The sequence below is a fragment of the Rhinopithecus roxellana genome, chromosome 8, assembly GCF_007565055.1.
Source record: "Rhinopithecus roxellana isolate Shanxi Qingling chromosome 8, ASM756505v1, whole genome shotgun sequence".
NCBI classification, from domain to species: Eukaryota; Metazoa; Chordata; class Mammalia; order Primates; family Cercopithecidae; genus Rhinopithecus; species Rhinopithecus roxellana.
Genome location: NC_044556.1, coordinates 50873303 through 50900349, shown reverse-complemented (window position 1 = coordinate 50900349; position 27047 = coordinate 50873303). Strand labels below are relative to the sequence as shown.

Sequence of the window (27047 nt, the reverse complement as noted above, 5' to 3'; positions counted from 1 at the left end):
AGGACCCAGCCCTCTGACCCAGGAGGTCTAGTAGGCTTGCTGCCTGTTAGCTGGGTTTGTATTCTGGGTTCCAAGAAACACAGGAATCATTTCCTCTTTCTCTCTTTTTAATTGCCCTATATTAGCTTAGAACAAGATACAAAATTTGGAGATTCACAGGAATGGCACAGAAGTTTAACAATATTCATAACAATAAAGTTATAACACATGACAGGAAAGTTTATCTGGATCTTGAAGGCAACAGCTGATCTGCATGCACATTTCTGGAGGCCAGTGACTCAGGAAGAGGTCTTCGCTCCATTGCTCCATCTTGCTCTTTCACAAAGGACCCCTAGTCCTTAGCACCACAAGCCCAGGACAGTGATTACAGCATGGAGAAGAATGAAGGGGCTGCTAGGGATAGCTCCTCACTCTACAGGGCTGATGCTTATGGAGCTACTATGTCGATTCAAATTCATTTACCAGCTAAGAGTGGGATCTTAAAAATATGATTCACGGGCAGAAGCTCTGCTAGCATACGTTTCCCAGGAAGCTCTCCACGGATCTATAGAACTTAAATAAACAAAAGATCACTCAATTATGGGTCTCCTCTTGGGCACCCTGCCCCCAGTGCCTGCTTCTTGCCCGAGGTGTGGCTGTACAGAGGGGCTCTCCTAAATGTATCCTGAGGGTGCTCCCACTATGCACCCAGGGCCAAGCCTGAACACCTGAAGGATCTGTGCCCAATGCTACTGGAGCCAAGGCTGGGGTAGGCAATGTCCCCATTGCACATCTGCCTGTGATACGAAAGCAGAAGGGGCAGGCTAGGGCAGTGCAGAGAACTGTAGCGCTCCACCACGAGCTCTGCATCGACAGCAGCCCTTCATTTCTGCTAAAATCTCATTGTTGGAAATTCACTGCTCATATTAATAATCAACATGAGAAAAGTTCAAGAGTTCCAGCTTCTCTTTTCAGGTATAATGCTGCCTAAGCACTTGTGAGAAGCTTGTCTACCATGAGAGGGAGGGAGCCCGATGTGGAAATTCTCCTTTAAAAATTCCAAATTTCTCTTTCTCTCTCCCCCTCCCTCTGAGTCTCTCCCCAACCTTTCTCTCTCCCTTTCCCCACTCCCTCCCTATTTCTCCCACTCTTCTTCTGATAAATGAACTAAGTCGACACATTTAACAGCCCCTTTGCTACTGACCTGCCCTTAAGAACCATATTTCCAACACGCACACAGGCTCCCAGGCAGTACCACAGTCTTCAGGGCCTGCTAACTGAGCTCGCCCTCTCAACGGCATCCTGCGGCCCCCAGCCCGCTTGTCCACCTCTCCTAGCCCTAACAACACCTGGGCTGCAGCAGCCTAGCACCTGCGAATATCCCAGCGGTGAGGAATGAAACCAGGATCCCTCCAGCTGCACTTCTGCTTCCTCTCAGGTGGCTGTATCTGTGCATCTCCGCCTCCCACTGACTTCTTCCCTCTCTTCCTCTGCTCCATCCCTGCCTCGACACACCTTTTTCTTCTTCCCTCTCCATCTACCAAAAGGAGGGGAAAATCTTAAAAACTTGAGCATGGAGACTGCACTAATTAAAATTTACGGATGTAAAATAAATCTCTTCTCACTCTATCATTCTATTTATCCTACCTATTTGGTCAACTGAAGGCAGCTACCTGGGTTCATACAAGATTCTTATTTTGAATGTTTGCTTTCCTTTTAAAACGATCATAAAGCATTCTCCCATTTCTCCTCTCCCCACAATCCTCTTTCATTTTGCTCTCTTCTCCCTATCCTTGTGTCCATGAATTTCCTGAACCTCACTGCTTCTCCCCAGAAGGAATCCCATGATGTAAGAATTGTTACACGACCCTTAGCCTAAAACTCCCTCCAGCGGAAGTGCCTGGCTTTAAGGGACTCTTCAACCAAGTCATTTCCTTATGAATTTGCCTCCCACACATTGGTGTGTACCATTTCTGAGGCTTTGGTGCTGCTCATCTTGGTTGTTCCGTTGCTCATCAGATCTGTTGATCTCATCCCCCTAGAGTAATGATTTCTGTAGGTTCAGGTTCATAGCCTGTTCACTCAACAGATGCTCTGAATGCTAATCTGTCAAGCTTCTTCTAGGAGAGCTTCGTATCTTCAGCAGATCAGGAAAACAAATCCCACTCTTATTTCTCACATTCAAGATTTCAGAACATGTTTCTCCCCTCAAGCTTTTGCCTTCCAAGGCAAAGAACCTCAAGAGTTTTAATTGGTCTTTATGGTGCAAATCTCCACTTCTGATTAGTTTGAAAGCTATGAACCCTCCCTGGCCTGGTTAATGTTCCCAAACTACAAGATTCCTATTCTGAATACTTGCTTTTCCTTTTAAAAATACCACAAATAATGCTCCCATTTCTCCTCTCACTCCAATCCTCTTCCATTAAACTCTCTTCTCCCTGCACAAGTCCCCACCCTCTCTCTCTGTGTTGTTACCCAGAGGAAGACTTTAGGGTTTTATGCCACCAACTCTGCAAACTCTCACTCACCACCTTTAGATGGGACGCCGGGCATACTTTCGGCGATGCAGCTCGTCCACTCGCTCCAGGTACCAAGTACCTGGGAAAAGGCTGTTTATGTCACCAGGTGGGGAGAAATTCACTGTGGAATGAGGAGAAGAGGCAGTACTCACAAAGAGTTGTATGAGTTTTTGGAAGAGAAAATGGTAATGAAAATGTCTGCACCTCCACAGTGAAGCTCTCTTGGCTGTGCTGAAAGGGGCTGCAAGGTCACCCTTAGTCCACCAAATAGAACACTGGACCCGCAGAACCAGAGGAGTGGCCATCTTGAATCTAGCACTTAAGGCCTTAATAAAAGGCTACTAAGACTTTTATTGTAAGAGTACAACATTTTCCCACAGTAAACATAGCCTTCCTCCACTGAAATCTTCATCCCATCCTTTTGCCAATAGTTCCTACTTTGAGATGTAATTCCCAGCTTCCTGTTTCCTAATAGACACTTCCTTCTAAACTAAATTTTCTGGTTCTGATTCATTGCAGTATTTCAGTGCTTTGTCCATTAATGTTTGTCTTAGAGGTCCTATTTTTCTTTTCTTTCTTTCTTTTTTTTTTTTGTTTTGAGACGCAAGTCTCACTCTGTCACCCAGGCTAGAGTGTGGTGGTGTGATCTCAGCTCACTGCAGCCTCTGCCTCCTGGGTTCAAGCAGTTCTCCTCAGCCTCCCACGTAGCTGAGATTACAGGTGTGTGCTACCACGTCCGTCTAATTTTTATATAATTTTTATTTTTTCATATTATATTCATATGGTTATATTTTTTATATTTTTGGTAGAGATGGGGTTTCACCATGTTGGCCAGACTGGTCTCGAACTCCTGGCCTCAAGTGATCCACCTGCCTCTCCCTCCCAAAGGGCTAGCGTTACAGATGTGAGTCACTGCGCCTGGGTCTATTTTTATTTTCATTGTCTTTCTTTGCTATAACATATCCATTGGTCCAGAAGAGATCAGTGACCATTAGGTCTAGGTTTTCTGGAACATTTCCAATTCCATATATTCTGTCTTCTTTTGAGACCATGCTACAAACATGTATCTCAAGTTTTGCTTGAGAATATATATAAAACCTATAGAAACCATGGTAAAACTGTGCAGTACCATGGTTTTAAAACCACTAACTAATCTCTCTAGTATTACCTTTGGGTTTCATTTTCCTTTTATTTGTCACTTTTGGGGCAATATTTTGTTTTTATGTTTGGTGGAGAAAGAGGGCAATTTGGAGGAGACAGTAATATTAGTTGATAACATATTTATGTAGAGCAATTCATTTAATTTGTTTGGAAATCCTGCAAAATCAGTATGATTTTAGAAATAAGACTATTGAGAAAAGTTTAACAATTTTTGCAAAGATAAACAGCTAGTGAGTGGCACAGCTCAGGGTTAGATTTGGATATCTAGCTCCAAAGTCTGCACTCTTTCTTTTTTTTTTTTTTTTTTTTTTGAGACGGAGTCTCGCTCTATCACCCGGGCTAATTTTGTATTTTTTTTTTTTTTTTTTGAGACGGAGTATCGCTCTGTCACCCAGGCTGGAGTGCTGTGGCCGCATCTCAGCTCACTGCCAGCTCCGCCTCCCGGGTTTACGCCATTCTCCTGCCTCAGCCTCCTGAGTAGCTGGGACTACAGGCGCCCGCCACCTCGCCCGGCTAGCTTTTTGTATTTTTTAGTAGAGACGGGGTTTCACCGTGTTAGCCAGGATGGTCTCGATCTCCTGACCTCATGATCCGCCCATCTTGGCCTCCCAAAGTGCTGGGATTACAGGCTTAAGCCACCGCGCCCGGCCAGTCTGCACTCTTTCAACTGTTGCAGACAGTATTTTCAAAGACTATACTTCTGGTTTCCATGGGACTACACATTCTGGGTGTTTAGCTATATTCTATACTAGGAAGCTGCATCCTGCCTCCCTCTTCCCAACTCTATCCTCTATTTTCGCAACCACTTATTGCCCCTTTGGACAACAGATCTTCTAGCAAATCTTCTCCCAACCATATCTCATAGAAGTCTTGACCCTGGACTACTACATTCTAGATTTCTGAGGAATCCCTGACTCCCAGCTACTGGAATGGAGTCTGAGATGAGTTACCTTCTCTTCCTCTCTTCCTGCCCCTTTTCTTACCCTTATGGTAGAATTGCTCTCTTTGGTTCATTATTTCTGTGAACTCCTCAGGAGACATACACTTTCGGGAGTCTAGGCGCTTTGGCAGGTCTGATGTACTGGACACCAACTTGTCCAGGGGAGAGCCTGGTAAGCAAAAGCAAGATTGTTATACCTTCTTCATTGTCATTATCACTATTGCCAATCACGAGTCCAACAGAGAGTCAGGTTCTGTGGGAGGTTACACCCTGGAGGACCGTGCAGTGTGGTGTGTGTGGCTTAGAATACCAAGAAATGATAAGCAAACATACTTGTTAGCAAAACGGGCAGGCAGACACACTGATTTAGTCAAGGTGTATGCCACATAGTACTTAGATGCATGTCCTTAATCACATCAATCACAAAATAATCAATAAATTCTTATTAGGTATCTCAAATCCATCAACTTCTCTTTAATCAATTGCAACCAAGCAACCATTACCTCTTGCCTGAACTATTTACTGGAACAATCTAAGTGGTTTCCCCATATCCACCTTTGTTCCTTTTCAATCTAGTCTCTAAGTAGTAGCCAAAGAAGTGCTTTAAACACATAAATTAAACCAACTTCCTCCATGCTTAAATCCCTTCAGTGATTTACTTTGCTATTAATAATAACATTAACTCTGTCAAGATGGCAGCCTCGGCAACGGTGGGGAAGAAGATGGTTATTCTACCAAATGAATCTTGTCAGGAATGCCTACTAGAAAGATGAGACTCACCTGGAGAAGCATCCTGGGACACTCGAAATGAAAAGAAACTTGCTGCTAAACCAGAGCCATAAGAGAAGGCACCAATCCTGGACCCAGCCAGTTCTTGGGCAGAGTGGCTATGGGGAAAAAAATCAAATAAAAAACACATTATATATATATATATATATTTAATATATATATATATAAAATATATTCTGCGCTGCAAATAGAAAAACAGCCTATCATCCCTATATTCTCCCTGTCTACCTCACACAACTAAAAATGGGTTCCAGGTACCCTACATAAAGAGGGACTTCTGGTAGACCTCAGGGACAGGCCTATGTGTAGGAAACCTTGCCAAAAGGAAAGCAGCTAATATCCCAGCTATATAAGGCAGAGGAAACACAAGATAATTTTTGGTGTACATAGAGCTTCTACCCTCTCGTGAGGACAGGATAAATTCAGCACCTTCTGAAGGTACCTCCAAGTGGAGATCAGACCACTGGACTCACCCTTTAGGCTCACATGTTGACTGGTAATGGTTCAGCAGTCATAACTTTTTGATCATCCCCTGTGAGTAATAATTTGATCAAGTTCACCCATAAGCATTGTTTCCTGCTTTTTTTTTTTTTTTTTTTTTTTTTTTTTTTTAGCAGAATCTTGCTTTGTTGCCCAGCCTGGAGTGCCTGGAGTGCAGTGGTGTGATCATGGCTCACTGTAGCCTTTGCCTCCTGGGCTCAAGTGATCCTGCCACCTCAGGATTCAGGATCCTGAGTAGCTGAGACTACAGGTACAAGCTGCCACACTCAGCTATTTTTTTCTTTTTTGAGACAAGTCTCACTCTGTCACCTGGGCTAGGGTGCAGTAGCTCGATCTCAGCTCACTGCAACCTCTGCCTCCCGGGTTCAAGCAATTCTCATGCCTCAGCTTCTCGAATTGCTGGGACTACAGGCGCGAACCACCATGCCTGGTTAATTTTTGTATTTTTAGTAGAGAAGAGGTTTTGCCGTGTTGGCCAGGTTGGTCTCAAACTCCTGACCTCAGATGATCTTCCCACCTTGGCCTCCCAAAGTGTTGGTATCACAGGCGTGAGCCACCGCAAACATCCACGGCTAATTGTTTTAAACAATTTTTGTAGAGATGGGGTCTCCCTGTGTTCCCAAGGCTGGTCTCAAACTCCCGAGCTCAAGAGATCCTCCTGCCTCAGCCTTCCAAAGCTCTGGGATTACAGACATGAGCCACCTCACCTAGCCCTTTCCTATGTTATATGCAGCACTTCCTTATAAAACCCACACAACAGAAAATGAATAGAAATAACATCCAACATTTGAGCACCCGCTGAGCACTGCTATTTTCATTCAGATCCTTAATGCTCATAAAAACAGTAGAACACAGGTATCGTGATTGCACATATGCTACAGATAAGGAATGTGAGGTGCATTGAGGTTAAGTATTGTCCCAGGTCAACCCTAATAAGTGGTTAAAAAAATTTGAACCCAAGTTGTGGGCTCTAACGTCAGACCCATTTAACCACCATGCTCTACTAAGTAGAGAGATTTTAAATAAATGAGACAAAAATATGCATACAAAAGCTACAGTTTTCTTCATGCACCTGAACAGATCTTGCCCATCCCTTGACATCATGTACTTCACTTTGGAGACCACTGTCTGATACAGACCGTAAATCCGCCTATACATACACCTTTGGTACGAGTTTCTTTCATCTTCCTTCCTTTTCCTGCCTTCTCCCTCCCCTCCTTTCTTTTATATTTATTTATTTATTTATGACAGGGTCTCATTCTGTCATCCAGGTTGGAGTCCAATGGCACAATCATGGCTCACTGCAACCTTCCACTCCTGAGCTCAAACCATCCTCCCACTTCAGCCTCCCGAGCAGCTGGGACCACACGTGCACACAACCATGCTCAGCTAATTTTTGTAGAGATGAGGTTTCACCACTTTACCCAGGCGGATCTCGAACTCCTAGGCTCAGGCAATCTGCCCGCCTAAACCTCCCCAAATGCTGAGATTACAGGCATGAGCCACCATACTAGTCCCCTTCCTTTCTTTTAAATTTCTGAGCCAGAAGAGAAACCCAACTTTTTTGACCCCGCAGACCATGGTGGTGGAGGCTGGGGGTGTGCATGTAGGACACAGAGCCAGACACAGTACTCACTGGGACAGAAGTGAGGCCAGGCACCCATACAAGGATGAGGTGTACATGTTCCCATTGTGCGTGGAGAGGTAAAGGGAGGCCTTGGTTTTCTTGTCGAATATGTCCTGAGAGGCCTTTAGAAGTGCTTTATCCAGGTCCTTGTTGGTGTAGGTGTCTTCCAGCTTTAGCCCCCTGTGAGGCAGCCAGAGGTAGCCATGTGAGAGGCCAGGGGAGGAGAGGGAGGGAGCAAGGGGGAAAAGTAACAGCTTCTGGAGAGAAGACTTTTGGCGCATGTTTTTTTCTACAATATTTGGAAATACAGAACAGCCCAAAGGAGAACATACCACTAATGGACTTACCATTCAGAGAGAGCACTTAATAGCATATTTTTCTGGTGGAATCCATCCCTACTTTTATACAGTTTACTAGAAAATTAGAAAGAAAATCATGCTATGTGTTGTGGTTAGCATACTTCCTTAACTGTGTGTGTGTGTGTGTGTGTGTGTGTGTGCGCGCGCGCACGCCTGTGTTTTCCCATGACATTCTATAACATTATTTGTAAAGGCCGAAGAATAGTCCATGACAGGATGTACCCCACGTTAACCTATCTTCCTGCTCCTGTTCCTTGCTAGTTAAAACACTATAGTGAATAGGTAGGTGTTCTTTTAAACACGTGGGATTACTGAGCCCAAAGGTTGCACATCTTTAAGGCTTTGGCTTCATGCTTTTCTGTTACTCCTCAAAACACCTGATCCATTTACACATCCACTACTGCCCATTTTCCCATAGCCTTGACAATTCTGGGTATTCACATTTTAAAAAGACTATCTGGAGAAAATGGTAACTTGAGTAAACATTTTATTAATCAACATGCATATTTAAAATGTGATCATACACATTTCTTCTTTGAGAAAATTTTCCGTTCATATCGTTTGCTCATTTTTCTATTAGGGTATTTATTTTATTATTGATAATATCTTTATATATTAAAGATATTAAACTAGTGTATTTGGTATACGTTATACTTTTTGTTTCAATAGGGCCGGTCTTACAAGCAGTGTTTGTGCTAATTTTGACGTTTTAGTTAGTGGCAGGGTTAGGAGTACTAGTTAGTAACAGGGGCTACACTTGGTAGCCTATTCTACTGTTGATAAAATTGACCGAAATTTGAAATAAACAGGTACCAAGAAGAAAGGGAAAGATTCCTTTCCCAGTGGAAACTATATTGAAGATATTTCTTTGTAAATATTAGTGATTAGTGTGGTGAGTCAATATACAGCATTCCTTCTGCTTTTTCATATCTAAGGGGGTGAGCTGGAATATCCCCATTTTATAGATGGAAGAAAGTGAAGCAAAAAGCAGGACATGAATTAAGACAATGACAAGTGAGAATGGGACCTGACATTTCGCAAATTGCTACCCCTAGTGTGATCATTTACTTCTACGTTTTTGTGTCTGTTTAGACTGTGAGATCCTCTAGGGCAGGGATCATGGAGTCACATTCATTTTAGTATCCTCAGAGGTTAGTACGATGTCTAGCACATAACATGTTCAGAAAATGTGTATTGACTGAATGATTTAGCTATTCTTTCTTTCTCCCTTCCTCCTTTTCTCCCTTTCTGCCTTTCTCTCTTTCTTTCTTTCTTCTCTGTAGTTTCTTACTGTCCCTTTATCCTGCAGTGCTGCCAGATCTCCTGTGTTTCCCTGCATTAACTCATGGAGGGCCCTACCCAGGCAATAACCCACTACCCCGCAGAAGGACCTAGGATCGTTCCTGTTTAGCTGGAGGATTGCCATTTGTCCGCCACAAGGGTGCTGGTGGTCCAGACTCAAGGCATGAAGAAGCCTCCTTCTTGCTCACCCCTTACCAGCCTCTAGGATCCCCAAGAAGAGGACTCACCTGAAAGCCTCCAGCCCCTTGTATAAGCTGGTTTGTGTGTCGCTGCTGGCTGACAGGAAGTCATTGAACATCAGGCGAGCCAGAGACTTCTGGACCATCTTGCAAAAGGGTGTATGAAAGATCATGTACTGTAAATCATCAAGGGTGAAGGGTCGATCGCTACCAGCTGGAAGAGGAAGCGTGAAGGCAAGGATGGGGCATGAGGGGCGAGCCATTTAGATCTCCTCCCTGAGATTTAACTGTGCCAAGTTTCTCCAGGCCTCCCACCTCCTGCAAATGCATGTAAGCTTTATTTATTCATTTTACATGCACTTACTAAGCACTCTCTACTAACAAGGAAAGAGGGGAAAGAAGCAAAGTCTTTGTGTCTACTATTACCAGTCTCTATGATACTCATCTCAAATCAACCTTGTGTTATATAATTTTCTTCATTTTCCAGAGGAGGAACCAGTCTCCAAAACATTGTCATCTGTCCAAGGTAACCCAACTTTAAAAAGGCTAGTTTGGGATTCAGGTTCAGATGTCTCTGACTCTACTCTACAGACTGTCTCTCTCACTCTGAAGAGGAATGCAATGCAATCTTTGCCCTTAGGAAAGATTACATTTTAGTGCTGGGATCCAAAGCCTCATCTGTCACATTACATATGCAAATAAGGAGTAAAATTTAAATGCCACAAGAATTCAGAGGAGTTAAGAGCAAATAACCAATTACAGAAGACAGACAGAGGCAGAGAGGCCCAAGGCAACTTCTTACCCATAAGGTTCACCTCTAGTAGGTGGTCTCCCACCCACTGCAGTGGAAAGAGACAAGAGGTAGCTCTTTATGCCACCCCCAAGGCATCCATGCCTTCTCCCACACTGCAGTCTGTCTTTTGCGGATGCCCATCTGGGCATGCCTGAGCAGGCGAGAATACTATTTATTTCTTTAAAGTGGGTTTAACTGTATTTATTTTTATTTAGTCATATGTTCTTAGAGACAGGGTTTGTTTCACTCTGTAGTCCAGGCTGGAGGGCAGTCGCTTGATCATAGCTCACTGTATGGGCTCCTGTTCTCAAGCAATTACCCCCATCTCAGCCTTCTGAGTAGCTGGGACTACAGGCTCATGCCACCATGCCTGGCTAACTTTTGTATTTTTTTTTTTTTTTTTTTTTTTTTTTTTTTTTTTTAGAGACAGGGTCTTGCTTTGTTGCCGACATTGGTCTCAAATTCCTGGATTCAAGCGATCCTCCTGCCTCAGCTTCCCAAAGTGCTGGGATTACAGGCATAAACCACCACTCCCTGCTTCTCTGTATTTTAAAAGGAAGATTTATTTGCTTCTTTTCTGCTTATGAAAGCAGTACATATTTCTCAGCAGGGAAATTGCAAAACTAAAGGTGAAAATAAAATCAACCTGCAATAGCACCACAAAGAGAAAAATCACTGACAACACTTTAGCATATAGAAAATATAGGTACGATTTCTCAACGTCAGACTTTAAAAGATGGTAAACTACAAACCAAACACCAAACCATGCCTGACTTAACCAGAAACAAATGCCAACCACTGTAGAATGTGGTTGCCCGGCCTCTTAATGCCGTCTCCCCAAGTGGCTGACACCCCTTGGTTTCATACTGGGGGCCTTGCCCTGGATTGTTTACTTTCTTTTATTTAGCTCAAGTTAGAAGCCATTTTACATCTGAACTTGAATGACATCCAAATGGATTTTAGCATAGACCCAGGGAAGAGTGTAAGAAAGAGGACAGGAAACAATTCTCTTGACATTATTTTCAAGGCAGGAGAGAAGAGACCTTGCCATGGCCTTTGGGTACAAACTCTTGGCCTATGTAAATAGAGCCCCCACTGTCTGCCCTCTGAATCGCATACCTTGCTTCCACTGATTCTGGATTTTTTTACGGTATGAGGTGTAACATCGATCCAAGGCCCGCAAGTAGCACTGGATGGAAAGCTTCCCATCCACCAATGGGTACTCCGAGGCCAAATTTGGTTTGTAGAAGTCATACACATTCTCCATATGGGTTCCTCTCAGTCCTGGAAAGGCACACAGGGGGTTTCAGAGACCACACAATGCAGCCTACCTTGAGCGCAAAGGATGACAGAACCATGTAAAAAGAGCTTTCTGGTCATTATCTGTGTCCCATGTCCAAGTTCGAGCCCATTCAACATCCCTCGCATATTCAAAAGGAGTTGGACAGGTTGTTGGTATTACACAAATGAGATGTACATTTGCCTTTCCTCACCTACATGGGCTTAACAAAACCTGGAATAGAAGCCAAGAGTCTCAAAGGAAAGACTTGTGCTTTATATCCAGTTATCTATTTTAATCTTCGATTGCCAGTTCCCTAAGGTTCCTCACCAGTATCTGCACCACTCATTTCATGCATCATTATCCCAATGCCTGATGACACAGGAGAGGAAACCTGGTGGATTCCCCTCTCCTATTTCTCCTCTCCTCCCTCTGCTCCATAGATCAGCCCTTTTTAGAGGCAAGCAATACCATCCTCAAACCCATACCCTAGCCCTGAGTAGCAGGTGTGCCAATATGGGATTAGGATCTATGTTCTTGGCTATGCCATGCACAGCCTCTTGGTAATGGTTTACTACAAACCTCGCTCCAGGGCCAAAGGGGCCTTGGGCCCAATCAGCATAGCCACAGCTCCGGCCCCACCTGTGGGACGAGCATTACCACTGGGATAGACGGCAATGTCTCCACAGACCACCATGGCATAACGACCTATAAAGAGAAACAAGAAATAATTACCATCACAACGAAATCTGGAGTAGACTGAGTGCCTACTGTGTACCAGGCACAATTCTAGGTCCTAGATATAGAGTGATAAACAAAATTAAAAATCCCAGTCCTATGGAGCTTATGTTCTAGTGCAATTCGTGATACATTTGAAATGTAAAGTCAAAATTTAGCATCCTGACACTCTGTAAAATGCTCATTTATACAGAATTCTGTCTCTGATTCCAGTGAAACATGTGTTAATTGACACTTTTGGAGAAAATTCAGGTTTGTGTTTGTACTCATCTCCTTATAGCACTCCATGATCCTGAAATTATATCCTAAATCATAGAAGGTAAAGGACAGGGAGGGAAACTAACACTAGTAGGACACTAGTTATCCTTAAACAATTCTTCAAACAATCCAGTGAGGTAGGTAACATCCACATTCATAAGTGAAGACATTGCCTTCCTGAGAGACTGAGTAACTAGTATAAGGTCACATACCTAGTTAATATGGATTTTGATATTCAAACCCAGTTCTGACTGGATCCTGAGCCATGTGCCTTGAATTGCATGGCACTACTTTCAGTGTGAAAAGAGTTTATGTAGAGTAAATGATTCATAGTCACTAACTTTATGATAATCAGACTAGTATTCAATAAATAATTGTGGTCTTGACTATTATGTGTTCCACTTTCATCTGTCAGAAGTACTGTCCCAAAAACTCGAGTTTGTGGGTGAGATATTGTGGTAATTTTAGTATTCTGACCTGTGAGGAAGCTCCCAGTATTCACCCACAGCACTGCTTTGGGAGATATATTTCCATATAATTTAATCCTCATGATAAATCTATATAGCAGATACAGTTATCCCCATCCTACAGATGAAGAAACTGAGGCCTAAAGAATCTAAGCCACTTGCCCAAAAACCACATAGCTAATAAATGGTAGGATAAGGATTCAGAGTCAGGACTCCAACCCAAATTCACTGAAATCCAGGAACCTTCTCTTAAGAATTATAATAATCCCAACTCCAACATCAATGAAAAAGTATTGTTTTCTTCCCCAATGTTATGTGCACGTGTGTGTATATACATATGTGTGTGTATATATATAAATATATATAATAATTCATATAAAAAATATGTATAAAATACGTATAAAAATAATTCATACAAAATATATAAATGTAAATATATATTTAGTATATATAAATATATTAGTATATGTATATTGGTATATTTAATATATATAATATATATTTAAGTATATATAATTTTATATACATAAAATTAAGGGAAAACAATACTTTTTTCTACCTGTATACACACACACACACACACACACACACACACACATTTTGAAAATTTTAGAAATGATAGAATAGTATTTAGAATCCATTTAGGAAAAGACCAGTAAATTTGATTACCAAAAAATCAAAGCCTTCTATCAGAAACAAAGTCAAAAGACAAATTGGGGAAGTATTTACAGTACTTACGATCAACAAAAAGCAGTTTATCTTCATTTATAAAAGTTTCACTAAAAAGGCAAACTAGGCCGGGCATGGTGGCTCACGCCTGTAATCCCAGCACTTTGGGAGGCCGAGGAGGGAGGATCAGGAGGTCAGGAGATCGAGACCATCCTGGCTAACACGGTGAAACCCTATCTCTACTGAAAATACAAAAAATGAGCCGGTCACGGTGGTGGGCACCTGTAGTCCCAGCTACTCAGGAGGCTGAGGCAGGAGAATTGCTTGAACCTGGGAGGCAGAGGTTGCAGTGAGCGGAGATTACTGCCACTGTACTTCAGCCTGGCAACAGAGCGAGACTCTGTCTAAAAAAATTAAAAAATGTTTTTAAAAAGGCAAACTATATAATAGAAAAACAGCCAATAAACAACATAGAAATATTCAAGATTTCTTATGATAAAAGAAAAGCAAATCAAAAACATTATAATTTTACTTGTTAAATTAACAAAGATTGGAAAGTTTGATAATATATACATTGTAGTAATGTAAGTTAGTACAACATTTTGGAGAAGAATTTGGCATACTTTATCAAACTTTTAGATCAACCTATCCTGAGATTCCACTTCTAGGAATTTATTCTTATAATACAATGCCAAAAGCATACAAAGCTGTTGTACAATGTTCATTAAAACCTTATTTATCATTGCAAAAAAACTAAATATTCAACAATATGGGACTAATTAAATAAAATTTGGCATATCCATCAAAGAATATTGTGGTTTTAAAAATAATCAGATGGACCTTATATATGTTGATACAGAATTATCTCTAAGACCTAAGAGATGAGGAATATTTTATACAAGGTTTAAAATGGAATAAATACGTGTATACTTGTAGGACCTAGAAAAAAATATTGGAAGAATACAAAGAAACCACTAGTGTTAAATTTTGGGAAGTGGTAACGGTGGGGGGGTGGTCAAATGAGGAGTTTTTCTTCACTTTTTTTTTTTGTTTTTGAGACGGAGTCTCACTGTCGCCCAGGCTGGACTGCAGTGGCGTGATCTCGGCTCACTGCAAGCTCCACCTCCCGGGCTCATGCCATTCTCCTGCCTCAGCCTCCCGAGTAGCTGGGACTACAGGCACCCACCACCACGCCCGGCTAATTTTTTATATTTTTAGTTGAGACGGGGTTTCCCCGTGTTAGCCAGGATGGTCTCGATCTCCTGACCTTGTGATCCGCCCTCCTTGGCTTCCCAAAGTGCTGGGATTACAGGCATGAGCCACCGCGACCGGCTGAGTTTTTCTTCACTTTATATACTTTTGTGTATGGGTATGTTTTTTTCCAAATACAAATTTTAATTACTTTCATTTTTTTAAAAAAAGACAAGAAAACATGGGGACTCCCAGCTAATCTGAGCCAGAAATACTCTTCTCTTTCCTCATGCCCTCCTCTTTTCTCTGGAGTGATTCAGAACTCCCTGAGTCTCAGAGCCACTCCCTCCCACCTGAGGGTCCCCAGGTGAATGATTGGTTAGGTCAGAAGCAGAGTTCTCATTCACACTGGCATCCTCTGGTCCTGGTGGTTGCTGTCACCTGCAGGGTATATAGTCCGAGAGTCCAGGCTCAAGCTTAGGTGTTTTCGTTTTAAATACAAACTAAAAATTCACATTTCAATAACTTATTTTTAAAACTTTTACTTTTATACCAAGATACCATATTTGTTTTAAAAGATGCATTTGCGGCCGGGCGCGGTGGCTCAAGCCTGTAATCCCAGCACTTTGGGAGGCCGAGACGGGCGGATCATGAGGTCAGGAGATCGAGACCATCCTGGCTAATACGGTGAAACCCCGTCTCTACTAAAAAATACAAAAAACTAGCCGGGCGACGAGGCGGGCGCCTGTAGTCCCAGCTACTCGGGAGGCTGAGACAGGAGAATGGCGTAAACCCGGGAGGCGGAGCTTGCAGTGAGCTGAGAGCCGGCCACTGCACTCCAGCCTGGGCGGCAGAGCAAGACTCCGTCTCAAAAAAAAAAAAAAAAAAAAAAAAAAAGATGCATTTGCAACCCCATCTGTGGAATACCCAGTCCCTCAGAAGAATCTACTCATTTGAAATGGCATGCTTAAGGCTGACAATGATCTCAAGAATAGGCTCTTTGATTTTAGGTTAAAGGCTGGTGAATGCCCCTTATTTTTCATTTCTACTCCTCAACTAAATAATTGGTTGGACATATCTGGTGGTAACGGTGGTAGGGGTTACTAGACAGGTAGTAATACAAGTACCAAGTAGGAGAGGCACTTTAAGAACAGACTTGATGATGTAGACTGGACCATCCCATGTCAGTGGAATTGTTAATGATGGAGCCAGGTAGGGCAGTTGGAAAAGCATGGAATGGACTTTTGGAATTGCACTGTCTTGCTGCATGAACAGAGATAAACTGTCAAACTCCTTTTGACCTCTTTTTTCTAAGGCAAAAGATATTGAATTAGATAATCTCTGAGGACTCTGCCAATATTAAGGCTTTTTGATTAATTTTATAATTAATGCTCATCATGGTTTCTAAGATTTTTAACCCTAGTTTCAAACTTAGTAAATACAGTGTCTTAACTACTGCCAACACACTTTTTTATATCTTTATGAAAATTTCACATTTCTATGAATTATTTTATTCAGTCCTCTTATGAGTTAAGCAAGGCAGATAGGCATATAAGAACCCTGAGGCTCAAAAGGTTAGGGAATTTATCATTGTTTATTGATAGAGCTATGGCTTCAAACTCTCATATTGTACTGTTTCCCTTGAATTGTTTCTTGCCATAACAACAAGGGTTGTCCTCCAGTATAGCATTGGGAGAAGATATAAGTAAGATACAAGGTAATGTTAATACGTTAAGCAAAAAGCGATATCCGAGGAGCCAGCTAAGGAAGAAAGAGGAGAAATATTCACAGTCTATCCTGTGATTTTCTGGGCCTATTTCTACGAGGGTGTTTTTTTCCTGAACATCTAAACTTGTATAAATCTTTCAACATCACCAATCTCTCTCTCAGAGACTTAGGACATGTTTAAGAGAAACAGGTACAGTAAAATAGGGAATATATCAGATGTGGTTTGGCATTTTTGCCTCTGCCACTCACTCTGTGTAGAATATCAGATCTTCCATGTTCTCAACTATAAATCTGGTATAATACACACTTCCTAGGCTGTTGTAAGAATTAAATGAATGGCCATGTGAACATGCTACCTAACTGTGTAAAGCTATATGAGCCTAAGTGGTTATTGTTGGATGATAGCAGCAGCTGTGTGAATGTATTGTCCTTCCTTCACTAGTTGAAGCCACCTGGGGAACTGAAAAGCAAAACTGGTAATATTCAGCCTCCAATCCCAGCACCTTTCTTACATAAGGCTCGTGGCAGTACATACCATCCCAGGAACTAGACTCCATCCAGTTGGCAGCATTGAAGAGGGAGGCAGTACCACCGTAGCAGGCATTGGTGGTATCTATGCCCTCAATATCAGTATTGCCTGAATCCTGGAAGAGTTCCATGAGCACTGTTTTGACAGCTTTGGACTTGTCAATGATGGTCTCAGTGCCTACTTCCAGCCTGCCCACTGAGTCCCATGGGAGCTGTATGCGCTCCATCAGCCGTTGCACCACCGTCAGGCACAGGGAGTTGATGTCCTCTTGGACTGAGCAGAAGCCCATACGAGTCTGGCCCAAGCCCACCGTATACTTTCCTGCTTCCACATTGTTATACTTCTCCAGGTCAGTTTGGTCCACATATTGGGCTGGGAAGTAGACCTCCAGGGCCAGGATGCCCACGTCTTTTGGCCAAGTATCTGTTTTGGCCAGGGGGACAGCAGAGGCTGTAGAAAACCTGTGATAGACATAACAATCAAACTCCCACTAATGGTCTGTAGACAGTTTCCTCAAAAGACAGTAATATAGCAATCATTTAATTAATTTTCTAGATGTTTTGAAGCTATGTTATCAGATGACTACAAATTTAGTATTGTTACATCTTTTCATTGAATTGACCCCTTTATCCTTATTAAATTTCCCTTTTCACCTTTGTGATATTCTTGGCATAGTTTCCTTTTCTGATATCGATATAGCTACACTAGCTTTTTGCTTACTGTTTGCATGGTATGTCTTTTTCTGTCCCTTTTTACTTTCAACTTCTTAAAGTCTTTATCTTTAACATACTTCTCTTGTAACCAGTGTATATTTTTAGTCCTTTAAAAAAATTTTAATAAGTCTAACAATAGTGGTGTTTTAATTTGAGTATTTCATCCATTTATATTTGTTGTAATTACTGATATAGTTGGAACTAAGTCTTTTTTTTTTCTTTTTTTCTTTTTTTTTTTCTTGAGAGGAGTCTCACTCTGTCACCCAGGGTGGAGTGCAGTGGCGTGATCTCTGCTTATTGCAAGCTCTGCCTCCTAGGTTCATGCCAATCTCCTGCCTCAGCCTCCCAAGTAGCTGGGACTACAGGTGCCTGCCAACACGCCCAGCTAATTTTTTGTAGTTTTAGTAGAGATGGGTTAGCCAGGATGATCTCAATCTCCTGGCCTCGTGATCAGCCCACCTCGGTCTCCCAAAGTGCTGGCATGAGCCACCACCCGGAACTAAGTCTATTTTTTCATTTGTTTCTATTTGTCTCATTTGTTCTTTGTTCTTTTATTCCTCCTTTTCCCTATCCTTTTTGGTTAAGTAAATATTTATTATTCATCTTATACCCTCTTTTCCTTTTACTGATGACCTTAAAGATTATAACATGCTTAATTGGCTTGTTGAAATCTTACTTAAATTAATACTTCTTACATCTGGAACACTGCAAAAACTTTAGGTTGCCTTTATTTACTCTCTGCATCCTTTTGAACTATTATTGTCATATACTTTACTTCTACATGTTATAAGCCCTTATAGGGCTTGTATAAATCTTTCAACATCACCATGAGTAAAGATACAATCTTTACTCATTTTTAAAGTATACCTCTAATTATATGCCTTTCTCTTTCTTCTTTCTTTTTTTCTACACAAGAATATACCCACTGTTTTCCTACTTATAAGTAAGTTTTCTGCTAGCTGATTTTTCTGATTGGGCCTTCCAATGCTTATTGAGCACACCCAACACAGTTCTAGTCCAAACACACAGTAGTAAATAAGACATGCATTGTGCCCATAAAGAGAGCAGAGCCCAGTGAAAGAGGCAGACATTTTTACAGCTAAATATACAGGGAACACAGAGAGCAGAAAGAGCAATTCTAAATGAGAGCAGAGGGAAAAAAGGCAGGGAAAAGGGGTCAGCAGAAGAGGGGAGAGATGATCTATTTCTTTTCTGGACCAATCCACATTTCTTCAACCCAGATTCTTAACATCCCCGGTGAAAATCTATGTTCCCTTTTGTATGGGAGCATATGGGAGGTGAACTTGGTGATCTCTGTACTGCTCCCATACAAAAGTACTTCCTACCTTCTGTTCACTTCAGCAACATTCTTCATTTTATAGATAGTAAAACCAAGGCACACACTGGTAAAGTGATGCGCTCAGGTAACTTCATAGTTTATCACGTGTTAGAAATATTCTGTCCCTTCACTGCCTTGGGTGCCAGGCTTACAAATTTAGCTCCATTCTACAGGAGCTGAAACTCAGATTGAATGTGTCTATCAATCACCTTTGGGATTCTGAGCCTCTGGTAGCCCCAATTCTCCCAGCAGGAAGGTCACTTTTAAGGACAGCTGTCAGGCAAAAGTGGATCATATGATCACAAGATAGTGAAGCAAAGTGATAAATACACATTATATCTGACAGGAGAGGTTTGGAGTTTATTTATCTGCCCTGTTTATTTGACGCCCTCCAAATAACTGGAGTTTGTACTCTCAAATATTTACAGACGAGCTTCCCCAGTACCTAGGAGCTAATGGTTAGCCAGTGCTTGTACTGCCAGCTTGGCTGCCTTTCTCTCAGCCTCGTTCTCACTCTGCCTTCTCTGGGCTGACTCCCTCCCTTTCTTCCCAGTTAGAAATCTAAGCTTGCAAGAAGCTTAGAATGGGTCAGTTGGTAACTTTTGTAGCTGTCTTGGTGGGGAGCTATTTCTAGAAATGGATTATAAAGCCTTGAAGAAAATTAACACATAGAGGCTTCGGAAGCTTCAGCCCACCGTAGTTAAGAGTATCCTTCTCATCTTGTGCTTTCTCTAAAGAACGATCACTTTGTGTAATTTTAAATCATTTTCTCCTGGTGTTGCCCACTTCAAGAACATGTACCACATCTTTCCTTCTGTGTTCCATCTTGCCTCCTTCTTTGTGTTTCAAAATTATTACTACATTTCAGGCACTGTGCTGGGAAGGGGTTGTGAGGGTTGAACAAAGAGGTTGGACAAAGAAAAGAAGAGGGCGAGGTTCTTGAGACCTCCTTGACCAGTGTGAGGAATGATAAGCACACATATAACCCAACTTCAAGGCAGAATGTGGTCAGGGCCACAAGAGGGATGTGGGCAAAATCCACAGGAGTTCAAAGGAAGCAGAGATTTCAGTGGGTTGGAGGATCAGGGAAGCTTCATGGAAGAGACTGCATTTGAGGCAATGCAGACTTCTGCCAGTGAAGAACTGGAGGGGAATGAAGGGGCAGTGGCCACAGCGGGGGGTGACTGAACAACTAAGGAACCCTGGAGATGCAGATATGTAGGGGAGCAGGGAGACAATACGTGAGAAATACAGGACGTGGAGGGCACAAGTCTTGCTAATTTTGAAGACAGCAAAGCAGATGCTGAGATGGAAGTCACTTTTAGATTGGAGTTAGAGCCAATGTGGGTTGGATTAAAGGCGATTAGACATAGAGAGAAAAGATGACTCATGAAAAGCAATATTAGTTCAAGCCATGCCTAATGGGATGAACTGTAAATATACCAGAAGGGAAATGTGAATGATTCCAAGAGTTTGAACCAAGGAAGTCAGAATGTCGGGGAGGATTGATGTGTGTCTTTTGGCTGATGGCCAACTATTGCTATCGAAACAAGCAAACCCACATCAATCTCTTCTTCACAAATATAGAAACAGGTTAAATCCTGAGCTGGGACATTTAACCAACATGCAGGGCTTGGCAGTGCATGGGGAGAGTGAGGTGATGGTAGCACAGTGAAGAATATAAGAAAGCTACATGTATCAGCCCCTACCATGCACATCTATACACCCAGGTTCCCTGGGTATTTGGCAAGGAAAGACACTAGATCAAAATCATTTTTCTAAATATTTAGTAGTCATAGAATATAAAACCAGTCCCAATGTGTAGTGAATTGTTTGGGGACTAGACAGCAACACATAGGTGGCTGGGAGCTGGAGACACTAACGATAGCTGTATTACCATCATCCCTGACTATGGAAAACATAAGCACTTGGGCCACATTCAGGGAGTATTTACAAAGAAAAGGGGTGTGCCTGTTCTTGCAAAGAACATGTACACATACACACATAAACACACATTTCCCCTTTTCATAAAATTGGAACACAAGACAAACATAGCTTCTTATCCTCGGTCCATTTTTGATCCTGCTGCAGTGATTTAAAGTCACTGGTTTTACTAACACTGCAGTTGGCACAGGGTCCTGAGGGTCTTGGCAGAGGCTAGGGGTAAAGGTTGGAATGGTAGTGGAGAGAGGAGAGCTGTGGCCCTGGTACTGATATTTCTACTGCTTCGTGCAGTTGATGGAGTAAAAGATGCCATTGCTCACAAACACAGCATGTGTCAGAGGTTTGGGCTCCTCTCATTCTACAGCTGAAAGAGATTGTCTGTTTAGAGATGAGGCAACTGAGACCCTGTAAAGTTAACTTGCTTGTCTAAGGCCTCTGTGCACAAGCCTTGCCAAATTTTGAGTGGGATTCTAGTCAGTTTTCCCCAAGAGCAGGCCCTCTGTCTCTTTTACTGGTTACAAAATGCTTATCAAAAAGTGACTCACGTTTGGTGGGCTGCTGGGAGCAGGCGAGCAGGTGTGAGGGAGGCTTCCTGCATCACTCTTGTCAGTTGCAGAATGTTCTTCACTGGAGTCAACAGACGCTGCATCTCCAGAGGAGCAAGGAGAAAGCCAGCAGTTCACAGACCTTGAAAGAGATGCCCAGCGGTGCCCAACAGGGCTTTATAAAGCCCCAGGACTCCTGCCTCCTTAAGCCCCGCCTCTACTCACCGTGGCTCAGTCTGCTTCTAAAACTGGGCCAAAGGGCTCACTCAGAACATGGGCGAGTCAAAGACAAACAGCATCTCTCCAACATGTACATAGTTGCCCTGCTCTTGAGCATGTGTGGCTGGGCGTGGTTCCTCCTACTCCATCAGGCTCTGTGACAGCCTTGTTTCTGCCCTACCATCTAAGCAGGGAGGTTATGATGTTCCCTGTTGTATCACGTCCCAAGGTAATCCTATGTGGCTTGTTTTAGACCCTGGCTCCTTATCTGTATTACTCTCACTGGGTGTTCCACACTCCTCTCTGTGGTGTTAGTTGTTATTATTTTAAAGTGCTATGCATTATAAGAAACATCTTTCAAAACCAAAGGGAAACTCTTTTTAATAGTAGCTTTTCAAGGAGTTGGGAGTGAGTGCTGGCACACAGGCCAAGGGCTGGGTATTAGAGTATGTGGAACCTACTATATTTCTCCTGTTTATTGTCCACCCTTTTATTTGTACAGCTCTACACAATTTCCAAGTGGATACAATTACTGTTATAGTAAAGGGACAGGAGCCTCAAAGAGGTGACAGTTTGAAGCTCAATCTCCTAAGGAGGAAAGGTTTACTTTATAGATGAGGTCAGAGTTATGTATAAAGGAGTCATTTTCCCAAAGACCTACAGCTAGGAAGTTGCAGAATGAGAACTCAACCATGTCTTTTGACTCCAGATTCTGGTCTTTCTGCTTTGCTCTTCTATTACTCAATAAAAAGGCTCTTGCCATCTGATTTTCCAAATGAATGTCTCCCTCCACTCCTCCCACAGCACCAATCTTCCTCTACCTTTTACGAGAATCATGCATTCACTCCTTAGTTCATTCAATTATCCCTACCACCAACCCCCTGTCTAATATGAGCCTGTAGAGAACACAGAAAAGAGCTGGAGTGGTTCCTGCTTTAGGGGGATATGGTTGACTTCATGTTCCTACAGACAGAGAATGTCTAGGTGCCCCCAGCAGTCCAGGATATCTAAGTCTTCCGTCTTATCTTTAAATTCTTATCTCCATATATCTTGGTGTGGTGGTGTTCTAACTCAATCTCCTACCTTGCTCTGTCACCTCCTGCTCTTACACTGAGCCTTTTGCAAAGTTCTGTCATCAGTGAAATTCTTCATTTCCAATCTCTTCTCTGAAATACCTGTTGCTTCTTGTCAATCCAACACACTTTAAGTGCTTACAACAAGGCCTGTATCCTCTTTGCTTCATACTATTACTTCCAGGGTATATCTCTACTTCCTCCTCTCAAAAACCCTGCTGTCTTAAAGCACATGCTGCAGTCTGTGCCACCCAGTGCCCTTTATTCTTGCAGCCAACTAACTGTCATGTTCCACTGTCCCTCAGTCATAAAATTTAAGCACATAGATCACCACTTTCCTCTTCACCATCTGTCATCGCAATGGATGTGAGATGTCAGTCTCCACATAAGATAATTCACCTGCCCTAGCCTCTCATTGAAGCTCCCATGTCCATGTCCATGTTGATGGACATGACTTTAGCCTCCCACTCTACAGTCATAATGTGGACTTTGTTATTACAGTGTTTATGCCACCTCCAACATTTTAATTTCATGCATTGCAATTTCCAACCACCTCTATCTTCCCAGCTCCTGTTTAAAGTACCCCCACACCTTTTTCTCCCACTGAGACCACCACTGACTCCTCTACATTTTTACCATTTATTACACCTCATCACCTCTTTTCTCTCCTTACCCAGCTCAGATTAACCATGGTGCCTCACCATAAGCAATCCCTTGCACACACTTTGCCATTTGTGCTCTCTGTTGGACTGGCCTACCAAACCTTCAATTTTGGTTAAACCCAACTCTTAATCTACTCTACGCCTGCATCTGAGCAGCTAAACATAGATGAAGAAAATCACAACTTTGTACTAACTTGTTAGCTTTAAATGTACAAACATACATCTCAAGTCGACCCTCACCATGGCCTCGTAACTCTACTACCTTTTGCCAGTCCATTTGGTCTCCCGTCCCAAGAGGGCTAGTCACAACTTCTCTTCTGCCATAGTCCCTTTCTACTCATTCTCAGCTAATCACTTTGACTCTCAATTCACTGAGAAAATAGAAACAATCAGAAAAGAACAGCTCCATTTTCCATTAGCAAATTTGGCAGATTGCCTGCCTTTATACCCCACACACTGCCTTGTCACTGCCTTCTCACTATGTGGAGGAACAGTCCCTGCTCTGGCCCTGGGGCCAGCACCACCATGCATGCACTGGTTGTACTGCTTATTTCTCACATAAGGCTGTGCTCCTGCAGTTTTCCCCTCTCTTTCTCGTGATCTATTTCCCCTTTCTACTATATTCTTCTTATTGTTCTTATACAATTCCATCTTTAAATACCTCCTCTTGACCCTATATGTCTTACTGAATGCCACCAAATCTATGCTGTCATCTATAGCGAAATTTATTTAAAATGTCTGCTCTCGGCCGGGCGCGGTGGCTCAAGCCTGTAATCCCAGCACTTTGGGAGGCCGAGACGGGCGGATCACGAGGTCGGGAGATCAAGACCATCCTGGCTAACACGGTGAAACCCCGTCTCTACTAAAAAATACAAAAATCTAGCCGGGCGAGGTGGCGGGCGCCTGTAGTCCCAGCTACTCGGGAGGCTGAGGCAGGAGAATGGCGTGAACCCGGGAGGCGGAGCTTGCAGTGAGCTGAGATCCGGCCACTGCACTCCAGCCTGGGCGACAGAGCGAGACTCCATCTCAAAAAAAATAAATAAAAATAAAATAAAATAAAATGTCTGCTTTCAGTGTTGTACATGCTTACCTCTCATTCTGTCTTTAATTGACCACTTAGGCTTTTGCCCCCAGTGCTCCAAGGAAATCCCTCTCATCAAGGTCACCAGTGGCTTCCTTATTGCCAAATGCAGTGTTTGGTCTTGAACCTTCAGCAGCAAATGGCAAAGCTGCTCTCCCTTCTTCTCAAAGCACCTTTTTCACTTTGCCCTTAGACCTGACAATCCCATAGTTTTCCTCCAAATCCCTGGTCACTCCACACAGGTGCTCCCCTCTTTCTGATCTCTAAATTTTGGAGTACTCGGGTAGTCTCCACAAGTTCATTATTCCACTAAGAAAATGGATAAAACTCAATAGCATTAAAGTAAATTTAATGTGGCCCCAAACTGCCTAGGTAGGTAGGGTACTTAACCTAATATATAAACAATCTGCAACTTAACCTGAGAGTATATTCGTGTAACAAGTAACTGAGTCTTGACCAATCATAGTAGCCATGCTTTCAGTCAATCACAGGCTGCAAACTGCCAAAACATGTTCCTCAAAGGCAAATGCCAGCTGTAACCAATCAAGCTATTTTTGTCTCTAAATACTGACAGTCCAGTATTTATATTGGAGCTCTCTAAATCTTTACTAATTCAGGGTGCTGACTTATTCATGAATGGTTTCTTTGCTCAAATAAATTCAACGAAATTTAATTTGTTTAAGGTTTTTCTTTCAACACTAGAAACATTAAACTCTTACACAATGTCACACGTGATTATGGATACATCATGGCTCAGTTTGATAGAATTGAAGACCAAAACCATCCAATCCAATACAAATTTTAATTAGTGTATAGAACGAATTAGGCACTGTGATAAGCATTGGGAATACAGATAGATGGATCAATTTCGTTCCCTTTTCTCTTTTAAGCTGACATGTACTAAGTAATTACTGTGTGCTAGGCACTGTGCTAAGTACTTTCTGTTCATCATCTCATTTAATTTTTACAACTGTCTGAAGTTGGCACTATTGTTAAGCCCATTTTACAGATGAGGAAACTGAGGTTCAGAAAAATCATATAACCATTTGCGGTTTGAGACCTAGGAAATGACTTGAATGGGCTTTGAATCCAGAAATCTGGCTCTACACAAAACCTGAGTCAATCATGAACCATTTTTGACTCGGAAAGGCAGAAATTTTATATGGCCAATCTAATATTAAGTTGATCCTTTGGGATAAGGGAACTTGTAGATTGAGGAAGCACCAGGAATGTATTATGTAAAGTACAAATTGAGGGAAATAATAGTAAAACACCATTAGGTGGTAGTTTTTCATACTGAAGGAAATGTATATGACTTAATCAAGTAATTGTTTCAAGTACAATCAAGTAATTGGTTTGTCTACTAATTGCTCAAAGTGTTGAAGAAAATGGAACACAACATTTGTGTCTGAAGAAGATACTACCTCCAAATACTTAAATAAACCCACATTTTGACACTTCTTAAATGAAAACAGACATACTTATTTTTGCTTTGAGACTTTAGGGTCCTTCAACTCCCAGACTTCAGTTTTTCGGCTGAAGTGTTGATACAAGGATTAATTTAAAATGCATGTTACCTGTTAGATAAGCATTCAAAGTCAGAAAAATTGATTGTTAGGGATTTTAGAAGTTTAGACATCTAGGGTGAGGTCTTGCAAAAACAATGTTTGTTTTTTAAGCAATTCTGACAAAAGAGCTGGTGTAGGACAGCAAAACTATAAACAAGGTTCCCAGGCACCTGGATTTGCCTCTTTTAGCCCACATAAAGATTGCAATTCTTCTACCTCAGAAGCCCACTGCTCTCCTTTCAATAAATGCTCTGAAAATGCGTTTACCCCAGGTTCCCACGACTGATAAATTGAAGCAATCTTTTCCCATGCAGATTTGCCCTTTACATCTCAACCTAAGGGAAAAGAACTTTCAAAATTCTCGGCATCAGAAAGTGGATAGGAAAGTTATTTCTATGGAAAGTCTAGACCTAGGAAGAAGTCTTTATACTTGCCGGGTCTTTGTACCTTTGGAAATGAGCCCTGTTTATTTCACGATAGTAATGCAGTACTAGCATATCTGGTGCTTTATCAGTTTTCAGTTGCTTTTGCATACAGTCTTTTCTCATGAAAGTTCCACGGAGTTAACCTGAATTTTTAGCCCCATTTGGAAGATATGTACTTTGAGGCTTTGAGAGATTAAGTGACCTGGCTTGTGGATATGTGATTAGTGACAATCGCTGGGAGGGCATCTGATGGCCTTGGCTTCAAATCTAGGGCTCTTTCACTGCACCTACTTGTGGATTCTGTGGAAGGGGAAGAGCACATGTTGTCTGTGATTTTGTCACTGGTTAGTACAATCTCTTATTTGCCAGGTCTTGCCGTTTCTGATTGCCTGGGGAGATATTCAGACCTTTGATTTCAAAGCCTGCAGAGTGTGGTGGGGGAGGAGTCCTGAACCCTGTGACTAGTATAT

The 27047-nt window shown here is 42.2% G+C and overlaps 1 protein-coding gene across 1 annotated transcript; it reads right to left on the bottom strand.

Moving 5' to 3' along the window:
* Positions 1 to 89: 89 nt before the first annotated feature.
* On the bottom strand, positions 90 to 21739 carry HMGCS2 (3-hydroxy-3-methylglutaryl-CoA synthase 2). The gene is made up of 10 exons (XM_010353818.2): positions 21550 to 21739; positions 17015 to 17469; positions 12011 to 12136; positions 11269 to 11433; positions 9405 to 9570; positions 7526 to 7696; positions 5380 to 5486; positions 4643 to 4768; positions 2508 to 2619; positions 90 to 552 (listed from the first exon to the last, which is right to left on the bottom strand). The coding sequence occupies exons 1-9, from the start codon at positions 21651 to 21653 to the stop codon at positions 2513 to 2515; spliced, it is 1527 nt and encodes a 508-aa protein (XP_010352120.1). The 5' UTR covers positions 21654 to 21739; the 3' UTR covers positions 90 to 552; positions 2508 to 2512.
* Between the last annotated feature and the right edge of the window lie 5308 nt (positions 21740 to 27047).

What these genes read in the sequence shown, in the direction of transcription:
- HMGCS2 (XM_010353818.2), bottom strand. Translation starts at nt 21,653, where the DNA reads ATGCAGCGTCTGTTGACTCCAGTGAAGAACATTCTGCAACTGACAAGA. An exon ending in CTGGCCTCACTTCTGTCCCA is followed by an intron (nt 5,487 to 7,525) that starts GTGAGTACTGTG and finishes TTTTCCCCATAG; the next exon opens with CCACTCTGCCCAAGAACTGG. An exon ending in AGAGCAATTCTACCATAAGG is followed by an intron (nt 2,620 to 4,642) that starts GTAAGAAAAGGG and finishes CTCATTCCACAG; the next exon opens with TGAATTTCTCCCCACCTGGT.